Source organism: Lichenostomus cassidix, chromosome 5 (genome assembly GCF_008360975.1).
Source record: "Lichenostomus cassidix isolate B80296 chromosome 5, HeHo_3.0, whole genome shotgun sequence".
Lineage (NCBI taxonomy): Eukaryota > Metazoa > Chordata > Aves > Passeriformes > Meliphagidae > Lichenostomus > Lichenostomus cassidix.
In genome coordinates, this window is record NC_139486.1 from 31,346,239 (window position 1) to 31,364,728 (window position 18,490).

General features: G+C 35.3%; 1 protein-coding gene across 8 annotated transcripts in view; it reads left to right on the forward strand.

Moving 5' to 3' along the window:
* Positions 1-18,490, forward strand: part of RYR3 (ryanodine receptor 3) — a 187,543-nt gene that overhangs the window by 162,044 nt on the left and 7,009 nt on the right. For 7 of the 8 annotated variants that reach the window (XM_085062051.1, XM_085062052.1, XM_085062054.1 and 4 more), the window contains exons 83-97: positions 421-501; positions 908-996; positions 1,366-1,494; positions 1,824-1,928; positions 3,072-3,153; positions 3,472-4,793; positions 6,700-6,758; positions 7,242-7,410; positions 7,912-7,998; positions 9,746-9,943; positions 10,539-10,669; positions 14,270-14,312; positions 14,878-15,005; positions 15,917-15,977; positions 16,725-16,871. In XM_085062051.1, the coding sequence (XP_084918177.1) occupies positions 421-501; positions 908-996; positions 1,366-1,494; positions 1,824-1,928; positions 3,072-3,153; positions 3,472-4,793; positions 6,700-6,758; positions 7,242-7,410; positions 7,912-7,998; positions 9,746-9,943; positions 10,539-10,669; positions 14,270-14,312; positions 14,878-15,005; positions 15,917-15,977; positions 16,725-16,871 (2,831 nt within the window). Of the gene's footprint in view, positions 1-420; positions 502-907; positions 997-1,365; positions 1,495-1,823; positions 1,929-3,071; positions 3,154-3,471; positions 4,794-6,699; positions 6,759-7,241; positions 7,411-7,911; positions 7,999-9,745; positions 9,944-10,538; positions 10,670-12,349; positions 13,916-14,269; positions 14,313-14,877; positions 15,006-15,916; positions 15,978-16,724; positions 16,872-18,490 lie in introns of those variants that run through there. The other variant, XM_085062056.1, reaches the window with a different exon arrangement.

Below are 18,490 nucleotides of genomic sequence, written 5' to 3' on the forward strand. Positions count from 1 at the left end.
TATTGCATCTTCTCAGATATCTTTAGGTTTAGCTTTATGGTCTGCAGCAGGTTGTGTGTTTAGCTTTAATAAAGAGTTTGATGCTTTTTTAAGAAGTATCACTCATATTAAAGGCATGATTTTAGTTATGACTAACAATTTACTTACTAGATACATATCCTGTTGCCTATTTTTTTTTCAAATTAGTGTTGTTTTTTTAACCATGGATGCATTGGAGTGCTAAATACTTTGGCTCTGCTTTTTCTGTCTCAGTTTTTCTTTTCATTATTATCAGTCTGTTTCTTTTAAATGGCTTTAATGCTTTTAAATACTGGTTTTTTTAATTAAAATTCCAGTTTAAAAGGTTACTGTAAGATTATGTGTTCTGCATAATTAACCGTAAAAATTGTCACATAATCCTTTTATTTATATATTTTAAAGGTGAAAAAGTCTTGCAGCATGATGAATTTACTCGAGATCTATTTAGATTTTTGCAACTGCTCTGTGAAGGGCATAACAATGGTAAGAGAACTGAATTAATTTTGAAAAAAATGTGTGGTGAGTCTGTTCCTAAACAGTACAATAGAACCAATTCTAATGTTTTCCTCTAATTTAGCTTAGTTTTTAGTTTTAGTTTTCTGAGGGGAAACTGGCATGACAACAAGTTGGGTTGCAGAGTCCAATTTGATTTTTTAAATCTTAATTTATTTTCTGTGTTTAGTGTAGCACTAAGTTGTTCCAAGTAATTTCAATAACAACTCTTCAGTTATATTTACATTGAGATCTAAAGTAGTTATATTTCTACCACATAAGCTTCTGTATTCAACAAAATTCTTTAAAAGCATGCATTCACCACAAAAATAGAAAAATAATGTTGTATTTTTTTTCCTTGATGTACTAACCAAGCACAAATCACTTCTTATTTCAGATTTTCAAAATTACTTACGCACTCAGATGGGCAACACAACAACAGTGAATATTATCATTAGTACTGTTGACTATCTCTTGCGTCTTCAGGTGAGGAAAATCAGAGGAAAATGGAATATAACGTTTGCCTTTCCTTCACTTCTTTAGTCTTACTGAAATCAAACACAGAAATTCTCCTGAAGGGATAACTAAAATAAAGAATTTTAATTTATTTCTTATGTTTTTCCTTTGAAAACAGATGACATTTTGGAATTCTGTGTGACCCCAGATGTTTGATAATTTATTTCATTGTTCATTTCTGAAGAGAGTGAAAAATATTATTGTAATGAGAAACAGATTGACACAGATATACTAAATTTCATCTGAATTACTGATTCAACTTTTGGAGATACAAATGCTGGGAGTAAATACTGCATAGAGAATTCAAAACTAGAAAATATAACATTGTTTTTTTCTTAGGAATCCATCAGTGACTTCTATTGGTACTATTCAGGAAAGGATGTCATTGATGAATCAGGACAACGGAACTTTTCTAAAGCTTTGGCTGTTACCAAACAAATATTCAATTCCCTTACAGAATATATCCAGGTAAACAGAATGTTTTTCCAAGGTACTAACAGATAAGTTCTACAATTACATGGCAAGATCATGTTCTTTCATAAATTTGTAAATACTTTGGGTTTATTTTTTTTAATTTTCATGGTTACATGTTTTCACTGGACTAGTGTAAAGTGAAAACTGAAACACACCAACACCTATGTATTTAACATTATACAAATCAGTTTATTTATGCACTAGATACCCAGAGGTCTTGGAAAAGCTTTTCATGTAGCTTCACAGCAGTCTGAAACTCCTTTTTGATTTATTTGTTTTGGTTTATTTGATAAATTAAAAATGTGTTGTTCTTAATTTTTTAGGGCCCTTGCATAGGTAATCAACAGAGTCTGGCTCACAGTAGGCTGTGGGATGCTGTTGTTGGCTTTCTTCATGTGTTTGCCAATATGCAAATGAAACTTTCACAGGTATTTCTGTAGTTAAGTAATCCTTCTTTGCATATGTCTATAACTTAGCCAAGTGAATGTTGGAAGTTGCAAAGTCGTTAACATGCTGATACTCACTGGCTGTGAATGTGCATGTTTTAAAGTACAGGTCCAAGAATGACTCTTAGGATTAACATCGTGATATCACTCCTTTCAACATTAATTGTCACTGTGCACTCACCTTTACTAAAATCCGATGTGATATTTACAGCTCAGCTGTACCTTTCTGATAATGAATGTGGCAGTTTGGTCCCTTCCTCACTGTTGCCAAAACCTGATGGTCTGTCAGAGCAGTAGCACCACAGAAAGTGTGGCTTCCATGTTAAAGATAAGCAGGCAAGAGAAAAACTGAGAAAGATTCAAGGAGGGAGGGAGTGTGAAATTTGGTCAACTTATCCAGTTTATTAATCAAAGACACTGAGTAGGGGGCAGAGGCAGTGTTCATTTCACTGTACAGAACATAGTGGAGTCCCACCCCACTTCATGGTGTTGGGATTCTGTGTTCTTTTGTGACTTCTGCTTAATATATCCATACACTCAAGCTCTGCACTGAATCCAGCAGTGCAGAGGGTAATTTCCCTTCTTATTCAGTGTCTCTGCTATCCTCTGACTTATAGGGTTTCTTCCCACCCTACAGAAGTATATCAGAATTTTGAGAATACTATTTAGGGCTTTAATGTCAAACCTAAATCCACGTTAGACTTACCATGTTCTGTGATTAAATGGAATAGTTCTAGTTCTCATTGAGTGGTAATGCATTATGCTGCTAAATATTGCCAGTGTAGTGAAAAAGGATGGATTCTTTCTGAGATAGATACTTTCAGATCTGCATAGCAACCAATTTTTTTTGTTCCTGTTGTTTCTTAGCCGCACTTTGGTACTCCTTGATGCTTTATTAAAGCTTAACTTTATGGTATTAATATCTCTACCGTAGTAAGCTACATATTGTATTGGACTTCTGATAGTAATTATAATAAAATGACAATGAAATGTTGCTGAGTAATGTGAATGAAATTAAGTTCATCAACTTTAATACCATTTTTCTCCAAATTTATTTAATTTTCCAGATAAATACACATTAAAAACAATCTTACAGTCCTTTTTTTTTTTTTTTTTTTTTTACAGGACTCTGCTCAGATTGAACTCCTTAAGGAACTGCTAGACCTACTAAAGGATATGGTAGTGATGCTCTTGTCACTGCTTGAAGGTTGGACCTGTTTTTTTTATGGTCAAATATGATTATCTCACCTTCCTATTGTAAATCACAGTTATCATGTTAATCTTTCTAAACTGATTTTTAATTGCCTTTATGTAATTTTGGGGGGAAAAGACATACTTCATATTTATTTAAGAATTATTCTGGAATATACATAGTCATGAAATAGAGAGCTGCTAGAGAAAAGCATATTGGAAGAAAAAATGCTAAGGTTTAAGAACATGTTTGTTCTGTTTTCAGCACAAATATTAAATGTCTTTATTTAAAATGTAGCTGCCAAATAACTTCCTGTTATGACACCTTTCTTAGGTAATGTTGTAAATGGAACTATTGGAAAACAAATGGTGGACACGCTTGTAGAATCATCCAGTAATGTAGAAATGATTTTGAAGTTCTTTGACATGTTCCTGAAGTTAAAAGATCTGACTAATTCAGATGCTTTCAAAGAGTATGATCCAGATGGTAAAGGAATAATTTCCAAGAAGGAATTTCAGAAATCAATGGAGGCTCAAAAACAATACATACAGTCAGAGATTGAATTCCTGCTGTCCTGTACAGAAGCTGATGAAAATGATATGTTTAATTATGTTGACTTTGTGGAAAGATTCCATGAACCAGCCAAAGACATTGGATTTAATGTAGTAGTATTATTAACAAACCTTTCAGAGCACATGCCTAATGATCCACGCCTTCAGAGCTTACTTGAGCCTGCAGAAAGTGTTCTTAATTACTTTGAGCCATACCTTGGCCGTATTGAAATAATGGGTGGGGCCAAAAAAATAGAAAGAGTTTACTTTGAAATCAGTGAATCCAGTAGAATGCAGTGGGAGAAGCCACAGGTGAAGGAATCTAAAAGACAGTTCATATTTGATGTTGTAAATGAAGGTGGTGAGCAAGAAAAAATGGAACTCTTTGTGAATTTCTGTGAGGACACAATCTTTGAAATGCAGTTAGCATCCCAGATCTCTGAAACAGATTCATCTGAGAGGCCCGAGGACGAGGAAGAGGCAGAGCCTGCTTACTTAGTGGATATTGGAGATGATGAGGAAGAAGAAAAGTCCCTGGAACCTGCTTCAGCTTTTGCAGTGGCCTGTGTTGCAGTGAAGAAGAATGTTGCCAACTTTTTTAAAATGGTCACTGTGAAGAACCTAAGGAAACAATACAGGAAAGTTAAAAAGATGACCGTGAAAGAGATGGTGAAAGTGTTTTTCTCCTTTTTCTGGATCCTATTTGTAGGGACATTCCAACTATTCTTTTCTATAGTGTGGGGAATATTCCAGATTCTTTGGAACACTGTATTTGGGGGTGGCCTGGTTGAAGGAGCCAAAAACATAAAAGTTACTAAAATATTAGGGGATATGCCTGATCCAACGCAGTTTGGAATCCATGATGATGTTATGGAAGCAGAAAAAGCTGAAGGTGCTGAGCATGGCATAAGAGCTGAACTCGGGGAGTTTATGAAGAGTGAAAAGGGAGAAGCTGACATAATTGCAGACATTTTTGGCATTCCTACAAAGAAAGAGGGATCAAAACATGGTCCTGATGCTGGACTTGGAGATATTGCAGAAATCCTTGGTACTGAGATCCAGCCACCCCTGGAAAACACAGCTCATAAGAAAAAAAGATTACAGGTAAATTAAAGAGATTTTGTATTTCTTTTAAGATAATAGAAATAATAAAAATAATAATAAAACTGCTGAATGTTAATAAGAGATTTATTTTCTACTTAACTGATTAATAAATATTAATTATTTATATATAAATTTATTTATTTATTTGAGTTGTGTGGGTTCACAAATAAGAAAAGTAGTAGTGGGCTAACAGTTTGCTGATAAATCCATTATTGGTAGTAAAATCAAGAGCTAACTGCAAAGTCGCCTTAAAATAGCAGATAAAAATCAGTGAAGTAATGTATACAGGAGGAAAAGTTAAAATTTTACCTGTAAAATGCAGCATTTTGATCTCATTTTTACTGTTTGAGTATGAAATCTTAGGAGTATAATTGAGTTCTACGACAATATCAGTTAAATGATAATGTCAGTCAAGCAAACTGAAATTTTAAATTGTTGAGAAAGGAAGAGAGAGAGGAAACCCCCACATTATTATGCTCTGTGAACCTTAATAGATCTGTCATGCAGACCAGGTTCTCTCATTTCAAAAAGAATGTGATAAAACTGGGAAAGTTTCAGTGAAGATCAATGAGTTGTTAAAACTTGATATGGAACAAATCTCGTGTATGGAATTAAGTAGGTTAAGGCTCTTCAGCCTGGAAAAGAGCAAATTTAGAGCATATGATAGAGGGATGGATAAGATGGATAGGGTTTTATTCATTCTTCTACCACCCTACCCCTTAAAAGAATCAGGCATCATCAAATGATCCCGCAATTACCTCCCACTAGCTTGAGATCTTAGGGGACACTCTTGGTGAAAGAGTTCCACATGCATCATTTACTAGGTGGGGTTCCACAGATAACATGTGAGATATAAGAGGCAAGATCAACTTAATAAATTCTTTCATATATCCTTTTCCCACGTACTTGTGAGAGAGAGGCATCCAGATGAGTAGTGGGGGAAGTTTAGATAACTGTATATATGTAACAACCAGAAATGTAGGACCAATAGACAATTGCTGTCTAAGCACTTCAAGAGATATAGAAGACAATTAAGAGTTAAGATAGATTTTTTGCAAAAGGGAGTGGAAACAATTTTAAGTACTTTAGATTTCTTTGTGAGTCTAGGATGTCACGGCCTGCACCTCTTGGATTTCCACTGAAGCTTAGATATTCCAACTGCATTTGAAATGAGTTTACTTTGATCTTGTAACACCAAGCCTAAAGGCATTTCACATCCAGGCCCCAGCTTCTTTGCTGCAGTTAGCCATCTGTAAAATTGTACACTGATTTTTCTTTAGCTCAAGGGAATGTTGTAAACACACACTTAAGAGGGTTGTGTGGTGTGCCAGTAAAGGTTTAATGAACCATTAGCCCGGCTAAGATAAACAGCTTGAAGAAAACATTGTGTAAGTAGAAGTTGTTAAGTATTTGTCTGTTTTCAGTTGCATTACTTGATCATGGCCGAGTAATTGGGTTTTGTAGTATCTGATAGTTACATAGATATTTTTCAGGTTTTTGATGATGACATTAATATATTGTTTCTGATGTTCAGTCTTCCCATCATCAGTAACTCCATTGATTCTTTGTGGGTGACTTCAGCATCAGGATATGATCTGGATGTAGTTACCTTCACCCTCAGCTGGTCACGTAATTTTCCTGATCACAGTGTATAATTAAGTTGTTCAGTTAACTGAACTAGCTAGAGTATTGAAAATACTATACTGAAAAAGGCCACCAGAAAAATTTCTGCTACTTCCATTCTTAAAATATAGCCTGTACTCTCTATTTTTAAACATTTAACACTTTAAAAGTGCAAACTGCTATCAAATGTTACTATTTTATTTGTTTCTTAGACGGCAGTAACTAAAATTACCAGAATTTTGTTTGAATGGATCCATTTTGACAGTTATAATACTTTCTGCAGATATCTGAAATTGCAAAAGAAGCTGGAACACAAAGAAAAGCAGACGCTGAGAAGGCTGAGTAAGTTTTACAAAATTCCTGCTTAACTCATTGGTACTTCCTAATGCTAAATAATTTAGCCAGAAAGAATGCAAGCAATGCTCAGTGTTCAAAGAACTTCACGTATACTTTGCCTCATCAGTGTTTTGAAAATATACTGAGAGGTAATACTAAGTATTTTGTGAATATACTAAAAGATGGCAGAACATCTCAGTAGGCAAAACAATGGCAATCTGATTTTTGTGGCTCTTGCCAATTATGCATACATAGATCTGTGGTAATTGTATTTTTAAAAATTCTTGTAAAATAATTTACGCATATGGAAATCAGGCTTTTTTTTTTTTTTTAATCTTTTTTTGGCTCTAACTAAATTCCTCTATTGCTACATGCAGGAAAAACTGCATTTCAAAGCCAAACTTTATTAATTCAAATAAATTTGAAATTAACGCATTCATAATACAGAAGTTTGGCTAGGTATTTTTGTTTAGTTAACCTTTCTTCTAGCATGGAAGACGGTGAGAAACAAGATAAAGCCAAGGAAGTACAATCTGAGCAGCTAGAAGAGGGGAAAATGAAGAAAAAGAAGAGAAGGCACGGACAAAAAGCTGAGAAACCAGAGGCTGTTATGGCTAACTTCTTCAAAGCTTTGGAAATTTATCAAACAAAGATGCTTGTAAGTTTGTCTAAAATTCTTTAGTCATTGAATTTTTATTTATAGAACCCATTTTTGATATTTAAGGGACAAATATCATTGTTAAGGGAATATTGCCATGAGTTTTCAGAGGACTGGCTGTAGTGGGTCTCTTGTGATTTTATAATATTTTGTAAAGTTATATAATAAAGTGTTTCTCTGTGTAATTTCTAACAGGACAGATTAGCCTCTTGACCTCCTTTTTAGGAACTCCCTATTTTCCATTATCTAGCTTCTAGGATCTTTAACTCTACTTTCTATTTTCCTTTGTTCTTAAAACAATGAAATGTTGAATTCTCTGAAAATTCTCAAGTAGTTTTTTTCAGTCTTCTAACATTTCTTTTCATACTTCTTTCTATTTCAGTCTTCTCTGACTTATAATTTTAAGGCCATTATTTTTAATTCAGTTTATTATGAAGTGGGAGGACAGGCTACCAAGAAATGCTCTTGCTTATTATAACTTTTTTTTTTTTTTACTTTCAGAACTACTTGGCAAGAAATTTTTATAACTTAAGGTTTCTTGCGCTATTTGTTGCATTTGCCATCAACTTTATTCTCCTATTTTACAAGGTAAGGTTATGCATAGTTCTTTAAATATTTTTTGTTAGTACCACAGGATACAATATTTTAATGTTTGCAACTACTCTGGTTTTATGTTATTCAGGCTGAATGAAAAGAGATTTATTTGATTTCTCTTTAAAGTTGAGTTTCTAGGCACTTTTTCATTTATTCACATAAGGCTGTAATTGTTTGGATTGTTAATCTTGTTCTGGGAAAATTGAAACCAACTAAAATAATTCAAATGTCAAAACTGTTGAATTATTTTTCTTTCGTTTGTTCTCAAAATATTAAGACTTCAGTTCATCCGGTTATTCTCAGTTACTACTTTTTTTTTTTTTTAATAGCAGGCTACAGTTCTTTCTATTTAGCTCACTAATGAAGAAGACTATGCATTCATACTTTAAACCCAATCTTAGAGGTTCACCTGAATTTAGACTTCTTTCACGTTCTAATGTATGATACCAGATGACACAAAGTAGAACATCTTCAGCAGCCTCTAGTAATTTTTTTCATGAATCTTCACTACTTCTATCCATGAAATAGATTAGAATTCAATAAAGAGAACTCCCATCCATAAAAGCCGTACCTTTTTTCCTTTCCATATAAATCTGAAGTCTGAAAGAAGAGTTCTGATTTATCTATATCCTGAAATCTGTCCCTTTTGATTTTCCCTTCCTAGATATATAAAGTTTCAATAAGCTGATGAATACTGCGTTTGCCAATATAACATACTCTAGTTCTGTTGCTTACAACCAAAACCTTTAACCACAAAAGCAGCTGGCTGAACATTCGGTCTAGAAGTAACTGAGTCCTGATCTCAAACACCTTGAAATGGAACTCCTATAACACAATTACAGTCTCAGAGGCAGGGCAGGTGCAAAAAGCTCTTGGAACTTGGGCAGAATGTACATCCACATTCCAGAAGAAAGTCTGTCATGGCTGTTTAGGGCTTCCTTCTTGCCTCTTTCTTTCCTTCCCAAAGAGTTAAAGAACATGGACTTCAAATACACATGTAGAGTTCTGCTTTTGTCCATGCCAGTCTCCTTTTCTCCCCATTCTCTTCTGCTTTTCACCAAGTCTGGTGGGTGACAGATCTGGTCTGTTGCAGAGCAAGGACAAAAGTTCATATCTATCAGTACAAGTCCATCTGTCATAAATAGGAAAGGGTCAGTGGGAGTCAAAGGACTGAACAGCATTTTAGCTTTCAGATAAAGCTGTCTAAAAAGGGCCCCTAGGGCTTTTATTTTAAAGGCCAGATTTTTTAAGTCACTGGAAGAATTTTGGGCAGTATGTCAGCTGATGAAATACTGAATATAATTTGTAAGGTCTAAACTGAGACATGAAATAAAAATTCATGAACAATATACAAGTTGATACTGTGAAAGATTTGCTTCTTTCTAGACTCTAGTAATCAGGAAAAATGCAGATTACAAAAAAAACCCCTGAATTCAGTCATAATAAATTACCCTGTCATTCCTTGGTTCTTTCAAAAAATGTTTTTGCATAGCTTTTCCATTCTTTGTTTTAGTTTTGCTATAGCATTGTTAGAGGTTTGTAAACTGCCCATTTTTGCTTTTTCCAGATTTTATTTTCAGTGACATGACAAGATGTGGAGAGTTCTGCTGAGCAAATGAAGGACGTTTAAAGCTAATGCTCTGTCATCATCCTCTGAGCAGGCTTTGCAAACATCATTTGTCATTCAAGGAAAAGCTTTTAGGTTTATTGTATGTTTTCAATGTGCTTGAATTTTTCTCAGGTGACAGAAGAGCCCCTTGATGAAGTGGAGGAAGACTCTAATCTCTGGAACTCTTTTGCTGAAGAGGAAGAGGAGGAGGGAATGGTGTTTTTTGTTTTAGAAGAAAGTACTGGCTACATGGCACCTGCTCTCAGAGCATTGGCAGTTATTCATACTATCATCTCCTTTGTCTGTGTGATTGGATACTATTGCTTAAAGGCAAGTTCTTAATCTTGCTACTAATCTATTATTTGTTAAACATTGGCTGTGTCCCAAGGTGGCTGTTGGTGCTAATACTGGAATACCTATTTGTACCTAGCTGTTAAAAAATTCTCACTGCTCAACATGTAGATGTTTTCCTCGTGTATTCTGTCCAGTAGAAATGGAGTTAACTTTCTTCATAGCAGTGTGTGTGTTTTGGATTTGTGGTTAAAGCAGTGCAGGTTATTGCTTTGGGTATTTGCCTTTTGGTTATTGCTGGGCAGTGTTTGTGCAGTGTGAGAGATCTCTCTTTACTTTAGCCACTCTGTGCATTCCCCAGCGTGCTGGCAGGGTCACAGCCAGGACAGCTGACCTGAACAAACCAGAGGGATATTTCATGACAGCTAATATCATGCTCAGCAATAAACAGTGGTGTGTGTGGGAGGGCTGGGGCTGGACTGCCAAGGTGGCCATTGCTCAGAGGCTGCCCAGGCATCGATCTGCTTCGGGGAGATTCTGGCATGATGTTTGGTCTTACATTTATAGTATTATAAAGAGTACTATAGGTACCAAAAATACATCATGTTAAAGATGTCCACTGTCATTTTCACAGGTCCCTCTGGTTGTATTCAAAAGGGAAAAGGAGGTAGCCAGAAAGCTGGAATTTGATGGACTATACATAACTGAACAGCCAACAGAAGATGATATTAAAGGACAATGGGATCGTCTTGTTATAAATACTCCGTAAGTAAACTTAAATGATGATATGTAAACTGCTTATAAATATTATAGCTCATTAAGCCACTGATCTAGAACCTTTCCTGTCCATCTGTCACTTAGTTCATCTAAAAGAAAGGCATTTAGCACCTTATACATGCTTAGATGCTACAGTAGCAGATTCTAATGTGAAATCCTGTATTATCTGTTTATTTAATAAATACTACTATAACACATTAATTCCATCCCCTTTTCATCTTCTAGGGTTTGCAAGGATTATGTAGCTTACCAATGTCTCTCTAAGACCTTTCACATATTAGTCTCTATTGAGAAAGCTTTAAAAAGATAACTTCCATCCTTTCCAGTGACTCAATATCACTTTTATAGTAATATTCTCCTCCCTTTCTTTCCCATTCCTTGATAAAGAAATTTGTGTATGACAAGAGAACTAAATCTAGGGAAAAATAGCAGTCCTAGAATTTGAGTAGGTCTGGCAGGAGTTTCTGTCAAGTTGTAGGCATTAACAAATACTGTAGTAGTCATACATTGATTCTAAGAGTCTCATCTGCTGTTCTGCATCAGTGAGCTGTAAGAGTGACACACAGAGACAAACATAGCAAATCAACTCTCTTCCCTGGAAAGAATGCCTTGGCTACAGGCTATTTTTCAGAATTTACAGGTAGATTTAGATTAGCTATTAGGAAGAAGTTCTTTACCATAACAGTGTGTCACGAGTGGAGACAAAGGGTGGATTGATTTTGCCAGTTGCCCAGGCCTATGACAACTAATGACCAAACCTACTCAGAGTGACCAGCACCCCAAAACCCAGTCTCACTCACAAGTCCTTATAAAGATAGATGATTTGTGTCTAATATAAAATAGATTATAGTTTATTAGACACAGGTGAGAACGGAACAAAGAACTAGACAATTTTTACTACACAAAATATGACAAGCTATTCATAGCTAAAACAAACATATATATATGTTGCCCAAAGTAGGGAAATTAAAAACAATACAGCGCTAAAAATGAAAAAGGCACCTTAATATTAATATTATTGTAGCTAGCAAAGAAGAATACAATTTAGGAAACCAATGCTTCTTACCAAATCAAATTTCTGGAGCTGGGGATGCATCAGGCCTTTTCTCAATCCCTCGGGAAGTAACCACAGGGCTGCGTCCAGGCACCTGGGGAGAAACTTCCCCTCACACTCCAATGTCCATGTAGAAAAGCTTCTACTTTTGCTGAGATTTTCGTGGTGTTTTATAGGGAAAAGAGTGTGGATTTGTGGTCACTTAAAAATTCTTCCCATTCTCTCAGTGTCTCACTCTGAGTTCCAGACGCCAGCATTGATAGCCCGGACCAAGCTATTGACTTAATCTGAGCCATTGATCTCCGGCCAGCAATCAGGCAGAGAGAGAAGGGGGAGGGGGGTGTCCTGCCACGCAGTGGTGAGGCCCTGGAGCAGGTTGCCCAGAGAAGCTGTGGATGCCCCATCTCTGGACGTGTTCCAGGCCAGGCTGGTTGAGCTTTGGAGCAGCCTGCTCTAGTGGAAGGTGGTCCTGTCCATGGCAGGGGGGCTGGAACTAGGTGATCTTTAAGGTCCCTTCCAACTATGATTCTATGATTAGAATCTCTAAAACACTGGAAATTCTTGAATGTTTTGTTTTCCTACACCTGAATTTTGAGAATTTTCCTTAATTTCAGTCAGCAGTATGGACTAACACATCTAACTGAAGTTACAACAGAAGGTATTTGGGAAACTGGAGAGCTTGCTTATTTTCCAATCAGTTTCTCTCACTATTGATAGCAACCCATCTAGACTTCCAGTAAATTTATTGTCAGCAAAAAGAAGCATGAATTAATGAAATATATTGTCAACTTATCCCTGATGACATGCTGTACAGTTTCTTCTCAGCATGCTGCACTGTCTTCTGAAGTTAAACAAAAGACTAAGGCTAATTTATGCAGACTAATCCTTCCCTCTGATGTTAACTGAGTCTTGAGGTTTAGTGCAGGTTCTGTATGATCAGAATAGCCACTGCTGGAGGGTACCCAGTGTTCTGTATATACTGAAATGTGCTTTCTGTAAGTGAAAAAAAGTAATTAAAAATGCAGAAGAGGTACCCTGATGAATTATTAGATGTTTATGGTAAAAGAGATGGACACAAGCTGGCAACACTATGACATATTTTGCTTAAAAGCCTGAAAAATCAAGAAAAAAAATAATACAGAGCATTGGACTAGAATTTGCCATCCGAGTCACTAAAGCATTTGTCTTTATCTGGAGCAATTTCATTCAGAATTTGAGTTCAGAAAGGTAAATAATAGAGCATAGTAGTTGGGAAATTTGCCTCACATCCCAGCAGAACAGTGTTCTGGAATCTCATTTTGCTGGTGCTGACACTCAATTTTACAAGTACTGTCCTTTCATTTAAGTAGTTATTTTTCTCTTTTACATTCCTGCGTATTTTCTCAACTCAGAGTAATTAGCAGGAAATAAGGAGAGAAAAATCTTAAATTTTGTAGTTTCCTGGAACTGGCATTCTTCAAAATGGACATAATATACAGTAAGATCATATGAATGAGGAGTTTGTGGGTACTGCTGTTCAAAAGGCAGTTCAAGAATGATATCTGTTATGATCAAACTGAAGATCAAACAACCATCACTGATAAGAAAGAACACTATCTTTTTTGTCTTGCAGGTTACAGCTGATGTATTTCTTAGTGTCTGTTGTAAGACCTCTCCTGCACAAAACCAGTTGCTTATTGAAGCATCATTATTGCTTACTACTCTCAGAAAAGCATAGAACTTTCCATATAGATACCCTGGCACGTCTTAAAGATTTACTGCTCCATTTCATTCTCTTACGTATAAAAGATAGCTTTTCTTTTAGTTACTTGTGTGGGCATTGCTGCTCAGAGGCAAAAGAAAAATAGTCTTTAGGTGAACAGTCCTGTGGCTTTAGACTTATAAGAGGTTTTTATCCTGTTATCTTCTGGGAAGTCAGATCCAGTGACAACAGTATGATGCATGTGAGAACAAGATTACCACTAACCCCTGGTTTTGGCAAATGATCTTGAATTTCCTTGAGGGGTTTAATATTTTTTCATTTCCTGTTGGCAAACTGCCAACTGGTTCTCAAGTGCTCAGCCTCTATTTGAAATGTAATCCAGTGAACATAAAAATTATTTATGCTTCAAGATTCTCTTATTTTCCTTTGAAAATCATTGTCTGGTTTGATTTTTATGACTAGGAGTGATAAAGTATTTATTTAGGAGATGAATGATATTACAGTGACTAACCTGCTATTATGGAATTGCTAGGCTTATTAGGTGATATCATTTAGCCTGTTATCCTTTTGTAGACAGTCATACTAGTTGATGGGAAAAAGAAAGGGGCTATGGATGGGGGAAGATGATGTTACAGCACATTGTGATTAATAACAGGTGTTGTCCACATGAAAAGAAATAATTCCCATAATTTGAAGTGCAGTGAATGAACAAAATTATACCAAACTTTGCAATGATCAGGAACATGGGTTTTTTTCTTTTTTTTTTGTTTTGTTTTTTCGCTTTCCCCCAGCAAGTTAAATAACTCAAAATATCTTTGCATTATCCATGTAGGTCGTTTCCTAACAATTACTGGGACAAATTTGTAAAACGGAAGGTAGGCTTTTTATATTTCTATTATGTTATTCAGAGCAATAATCTACTATTTGGTCAGTTTGGATATCTGTATAATATGATTCTGTACACATAAATAGACAAATAACTGAAAACTGAAATTTGTTTTATGGAATTCATTGTTGTGTTAAATGTCTTGGGGAACAGGCAGCTGCAGCGTAGGTGGGAGGAGGGAGGAAGACAGAAGGCTGTGGTTTCCTTCCTAGACTCAGACATTTGAAATAACTTTGTGCTGTCAATCAGCCAGCAGGTCTAATTTACAATCATTGTCATCTTTAGGATACAAAGCCCCCTCATTGCCCTAAAAAAAGAAAAACATGCCAGTTAAATGACAGCAAATTATACATATGCTTCCAGATAATAGCCTTTAATGCTTCTGTTTTTCTTTTTTGTGCTCCCCTGGTTTCCTGGGAGTTCTTACTGTTCTAGTAGTGTTAATTGTGAAGGACTTTTTTTATTTTTTTAATTCCTGACAACTACTGGCCTAAAGTAGGTGAATGTCACCGAGGAGTTTCTCTGAGCAAAAGCTTTTCTTCTTCCATTTTTAGGTTATTAATAAATACGGAGACTTATATGGAGCAGAGCGCATTGCAGAACTTTTGGGTTTGGACAAAAGTGCCCTTGATTTTAGTCCAATGGAAGAGAGTGAACCAGAAGAGGCATCTCTTGTGTCATGGTATGGCTTCTGAACTACACAGACAAATTATCTGTTGGTATAAATTCACCATCAAATATAAAAATGGATTTAATTTTGAAACTGTTTTGATGATTTCCACAGCATGGAAAATTCAAATGGATAAATCTTGCTAGTGTGGAAGTAAAATAAAATAACTTTTTGTTTGTTCTAAAACACACTTGTGTTATAAAAGCAAAAAATAAAATAGTGAGTTTGTGCTGACTGATATAGTTGGGCACTCTTTTATTTTAAACAATAATTAATGCAGCATTCAAAAGGTCTTAAAACAGATTTTGTAAACCAAAGGACAGAAAAAGCATTGGTAACAAATACCTAGATAACAGGTGTCTAGTACAAGTGCAGAGATGTTTTCCTGACTTAGTCAGCCAGTCAAGATGAGAGTTTGAAAGTGCCCCAGTCCCAAGTGATTTATGCTCCTACAAGTCTTGGTTTTGTCAATATTTAAGATGCACAAGAAAGATTTCCCTCTGCATGCCATCCAATGGCTATGAAACGTTTAGAATATTGCAGAAGGCTTTACCTTTACTCTTAGTCATGCTGGCAATATTTTACACTAGACAGAACACTTATCTCTTGAATTCAAGTAATTTGGGTTCCACATGTCACTATTTTTGGTACACATTTTAATTTTTTAAGTCTGGAATTCAGCAGTATCACTCCTCCTGAAATTGTTACACCAGTTTTGTTGGCTTGGAAATTCTTAATGGGTGCTCAGAATTAATGAATGCTCTTTGAAAAATGAAGCATCTGCATCACTCAAAAATGAAGTTAATTTATGTCATCACCTTTAGCAAGAAAATATGAAGTGCCAAAACGAGTTTGCTGTGTAAATAGAAAATTCAATACTTATTTTTGATATATATGCATTTCAAAAATTTTGTATTTTCTAGGCTAAGCTCCATTGATACAAAGTACCACATTTGGAAGCTCGGAGTTGTTTTCACTGATAATGTGAGTATGTTAGCTTAGAAGAATATGCTTTATTTACTCTAAACATGATTGTATGTCTTCCCCCATCTGCTTTTATTTTAAACAAAAATACACAAATAATATTGCATTACAGAGCCATTTAATTTTTTTTCTATCTTGTGTTGTAGCAAATTGCTTTCATTTATGACAGAATTGTATTTTTGATTCTAAAGGGCAATATGCACCTCCTCACCACTGATACAGTGTCAGCATTTCAGAAGTTCATGGGAGTATTCTCACTCAAGAATCTACACACACACCTGGGAGTGCTGAAATCCCTGCCATTAACAACTGGGACTGAGCTTTTACAACATAAAGTGATTGACTGGAAGTCATATGTTCCCAGGCTAGTCATGCTAGCTCAACAGAACCTCACCTATCTTTAAATAAGTTATTAGTACTGCCACTCACTGGTTCCTCTATCAGGAAACCCCTGCCTTCCACATCCCTGCCAGTGCCAGTAGCTGCCAGGATAGACATGTTTTTCACGTCCTTGGGATGTCTGGTTTTGAGATTGTTGAGTGAGGCTGATCTCAGCACTTTTCAACACCAAAAGCAGGTTGACATCCCCCTCCAGCACTGGTAATTTTCACTAGTAGGGTGAAGTTTGAGCTGTTTCATCCCTACATAGGCAAAGTGTCCTACTACAAACAAAAAAAGCTATGTTCTGGATCAAATAATCCACATAAGCAGCTGCTAATCCTCTGCCACTTTTCACTTTCTCTGCAGTCATTTTTATACTTAGCTTGGTACACAACTATGTCTATCCTTGGACACTACAACAACTTCTTCTTTGCTGCACATCTCCTGGATATTGCTATGGGTTTTAAGACACTGAGAACTATTTTGTCTTCAGTCACTCACAATGGCAAACAGGTTAGTGCTATATGCAAAGGTTTGAAAATAAATACATTTTGTAAAAGTACTGAAAAAAATTGTTGTACCAGAAATATTGAAATGCAATTCGTTTTTATAATTATATGAAGAACAGATCTTATCATATCTCTTGCAGCACACTTAATACATGTTAAATCCCATGAAATTATAACAATCTATACTCACCAAGTGCTGAAAAAGAAGTTTTGTACACAATAGAAAACGCATCATTTTAGAAAAAAATACCAGAATATGAATTATTACACAACCACCTCTTTTTATATGCTCAGTGATGAGCTGATTGCTGATAAATAATAAGAATACACAATCCCTCCTTAGCTACAGCAGTAATAATGATCTGGGCACTGAGACTTCAATACTTGGCTAGTAAGAATGTGCTTAAAGGTGTGGGCATTCTGCACTGTGGATTTTACACTTCTATGTCACTTTGTCATGCAAAAATCAGATTAATAAAGTGTACTTCAAAAACTAATTGTTAAAATTTCACCAGGGAATCATTCTCTGATCTTTAAAGACTCTATGTTCCAAGCTACTGTAACAAAACCCACACTTTACTGTTACTTTTTAACTTACATTTTAGAAATCTAACAAATCTTCTCCAAAATACAATTTCAAACATACACATTCCATTCCTACTCAAATGCACTAACATACTCTAAGCCCATTCCTATGCCCTGTAAATTTGTCAAAACATTTTAAACCACATGATGTTTTGGAAGAGGCATAAAAATATACCCACAGAAGGTGCTGATTTGTATCATCACACAAACAAATGAAATCTCTAATTTTATCCTGTTTATTTTATTTCAGGATGACCAAATTCATATTACTTTTAATGATTGTCATGACTGATATATTTTAATGAGTTTTTTTTTAAATGTAATAGTCAAAACTGAGCATACTTGACAAAACTGTTTCAACCCAAGACCATAGCTTTTCATTACATTCTTAACAAGCAAAGATTAGTTTTTCTAATCCTGTTGCTTTTCTGACTAGTAGATATGAAAACTGAAAGAGCTGCAGATTTCTAAAATGGAAGTGTTCACTTTGGGAGCACACTGACAGATCTGCAGATACTGATAATTGCTCAATTTGTTCTTCAATACCCTTATGTTTCTTTTAAAAGTGTAAATACTGGTTGTTCCATTTTTTAAAATATGGAACTTTCGGTAACTTCTCTTCAGAGCTTTATCTTCTAACACCAACTTCAACAGACAATATAATCTAGTGTTGCTAATTGCTAAACTTTTTCACTTAATGATTTTATTTGCTTAAAAGCAAGAACTGGAAATTACTTACTTTTGCCTAAATTTTTTCTATCCATTTCAGCAATAGCTTTGCTAAACAGCTTCAGAATAAAAAACATGATAATTCATTGTAAGTCCTAATAAGTCTCAGTTAATTATTCGTTGAATTATCTAAAGGTTTTTATTTTTAATATTTAACTTTTATTGTATATGCAGTACTTCCAAGTTGCAATAATCTAATTTTTAAACCAGAGAGTGTAAAAATTGCTTTGGTGATACACACATAAGTGCTGTCTTTAGTTTCCATATTGGGCAAGGTACAATATGACCCATTTTCAATATTTAAGGCAA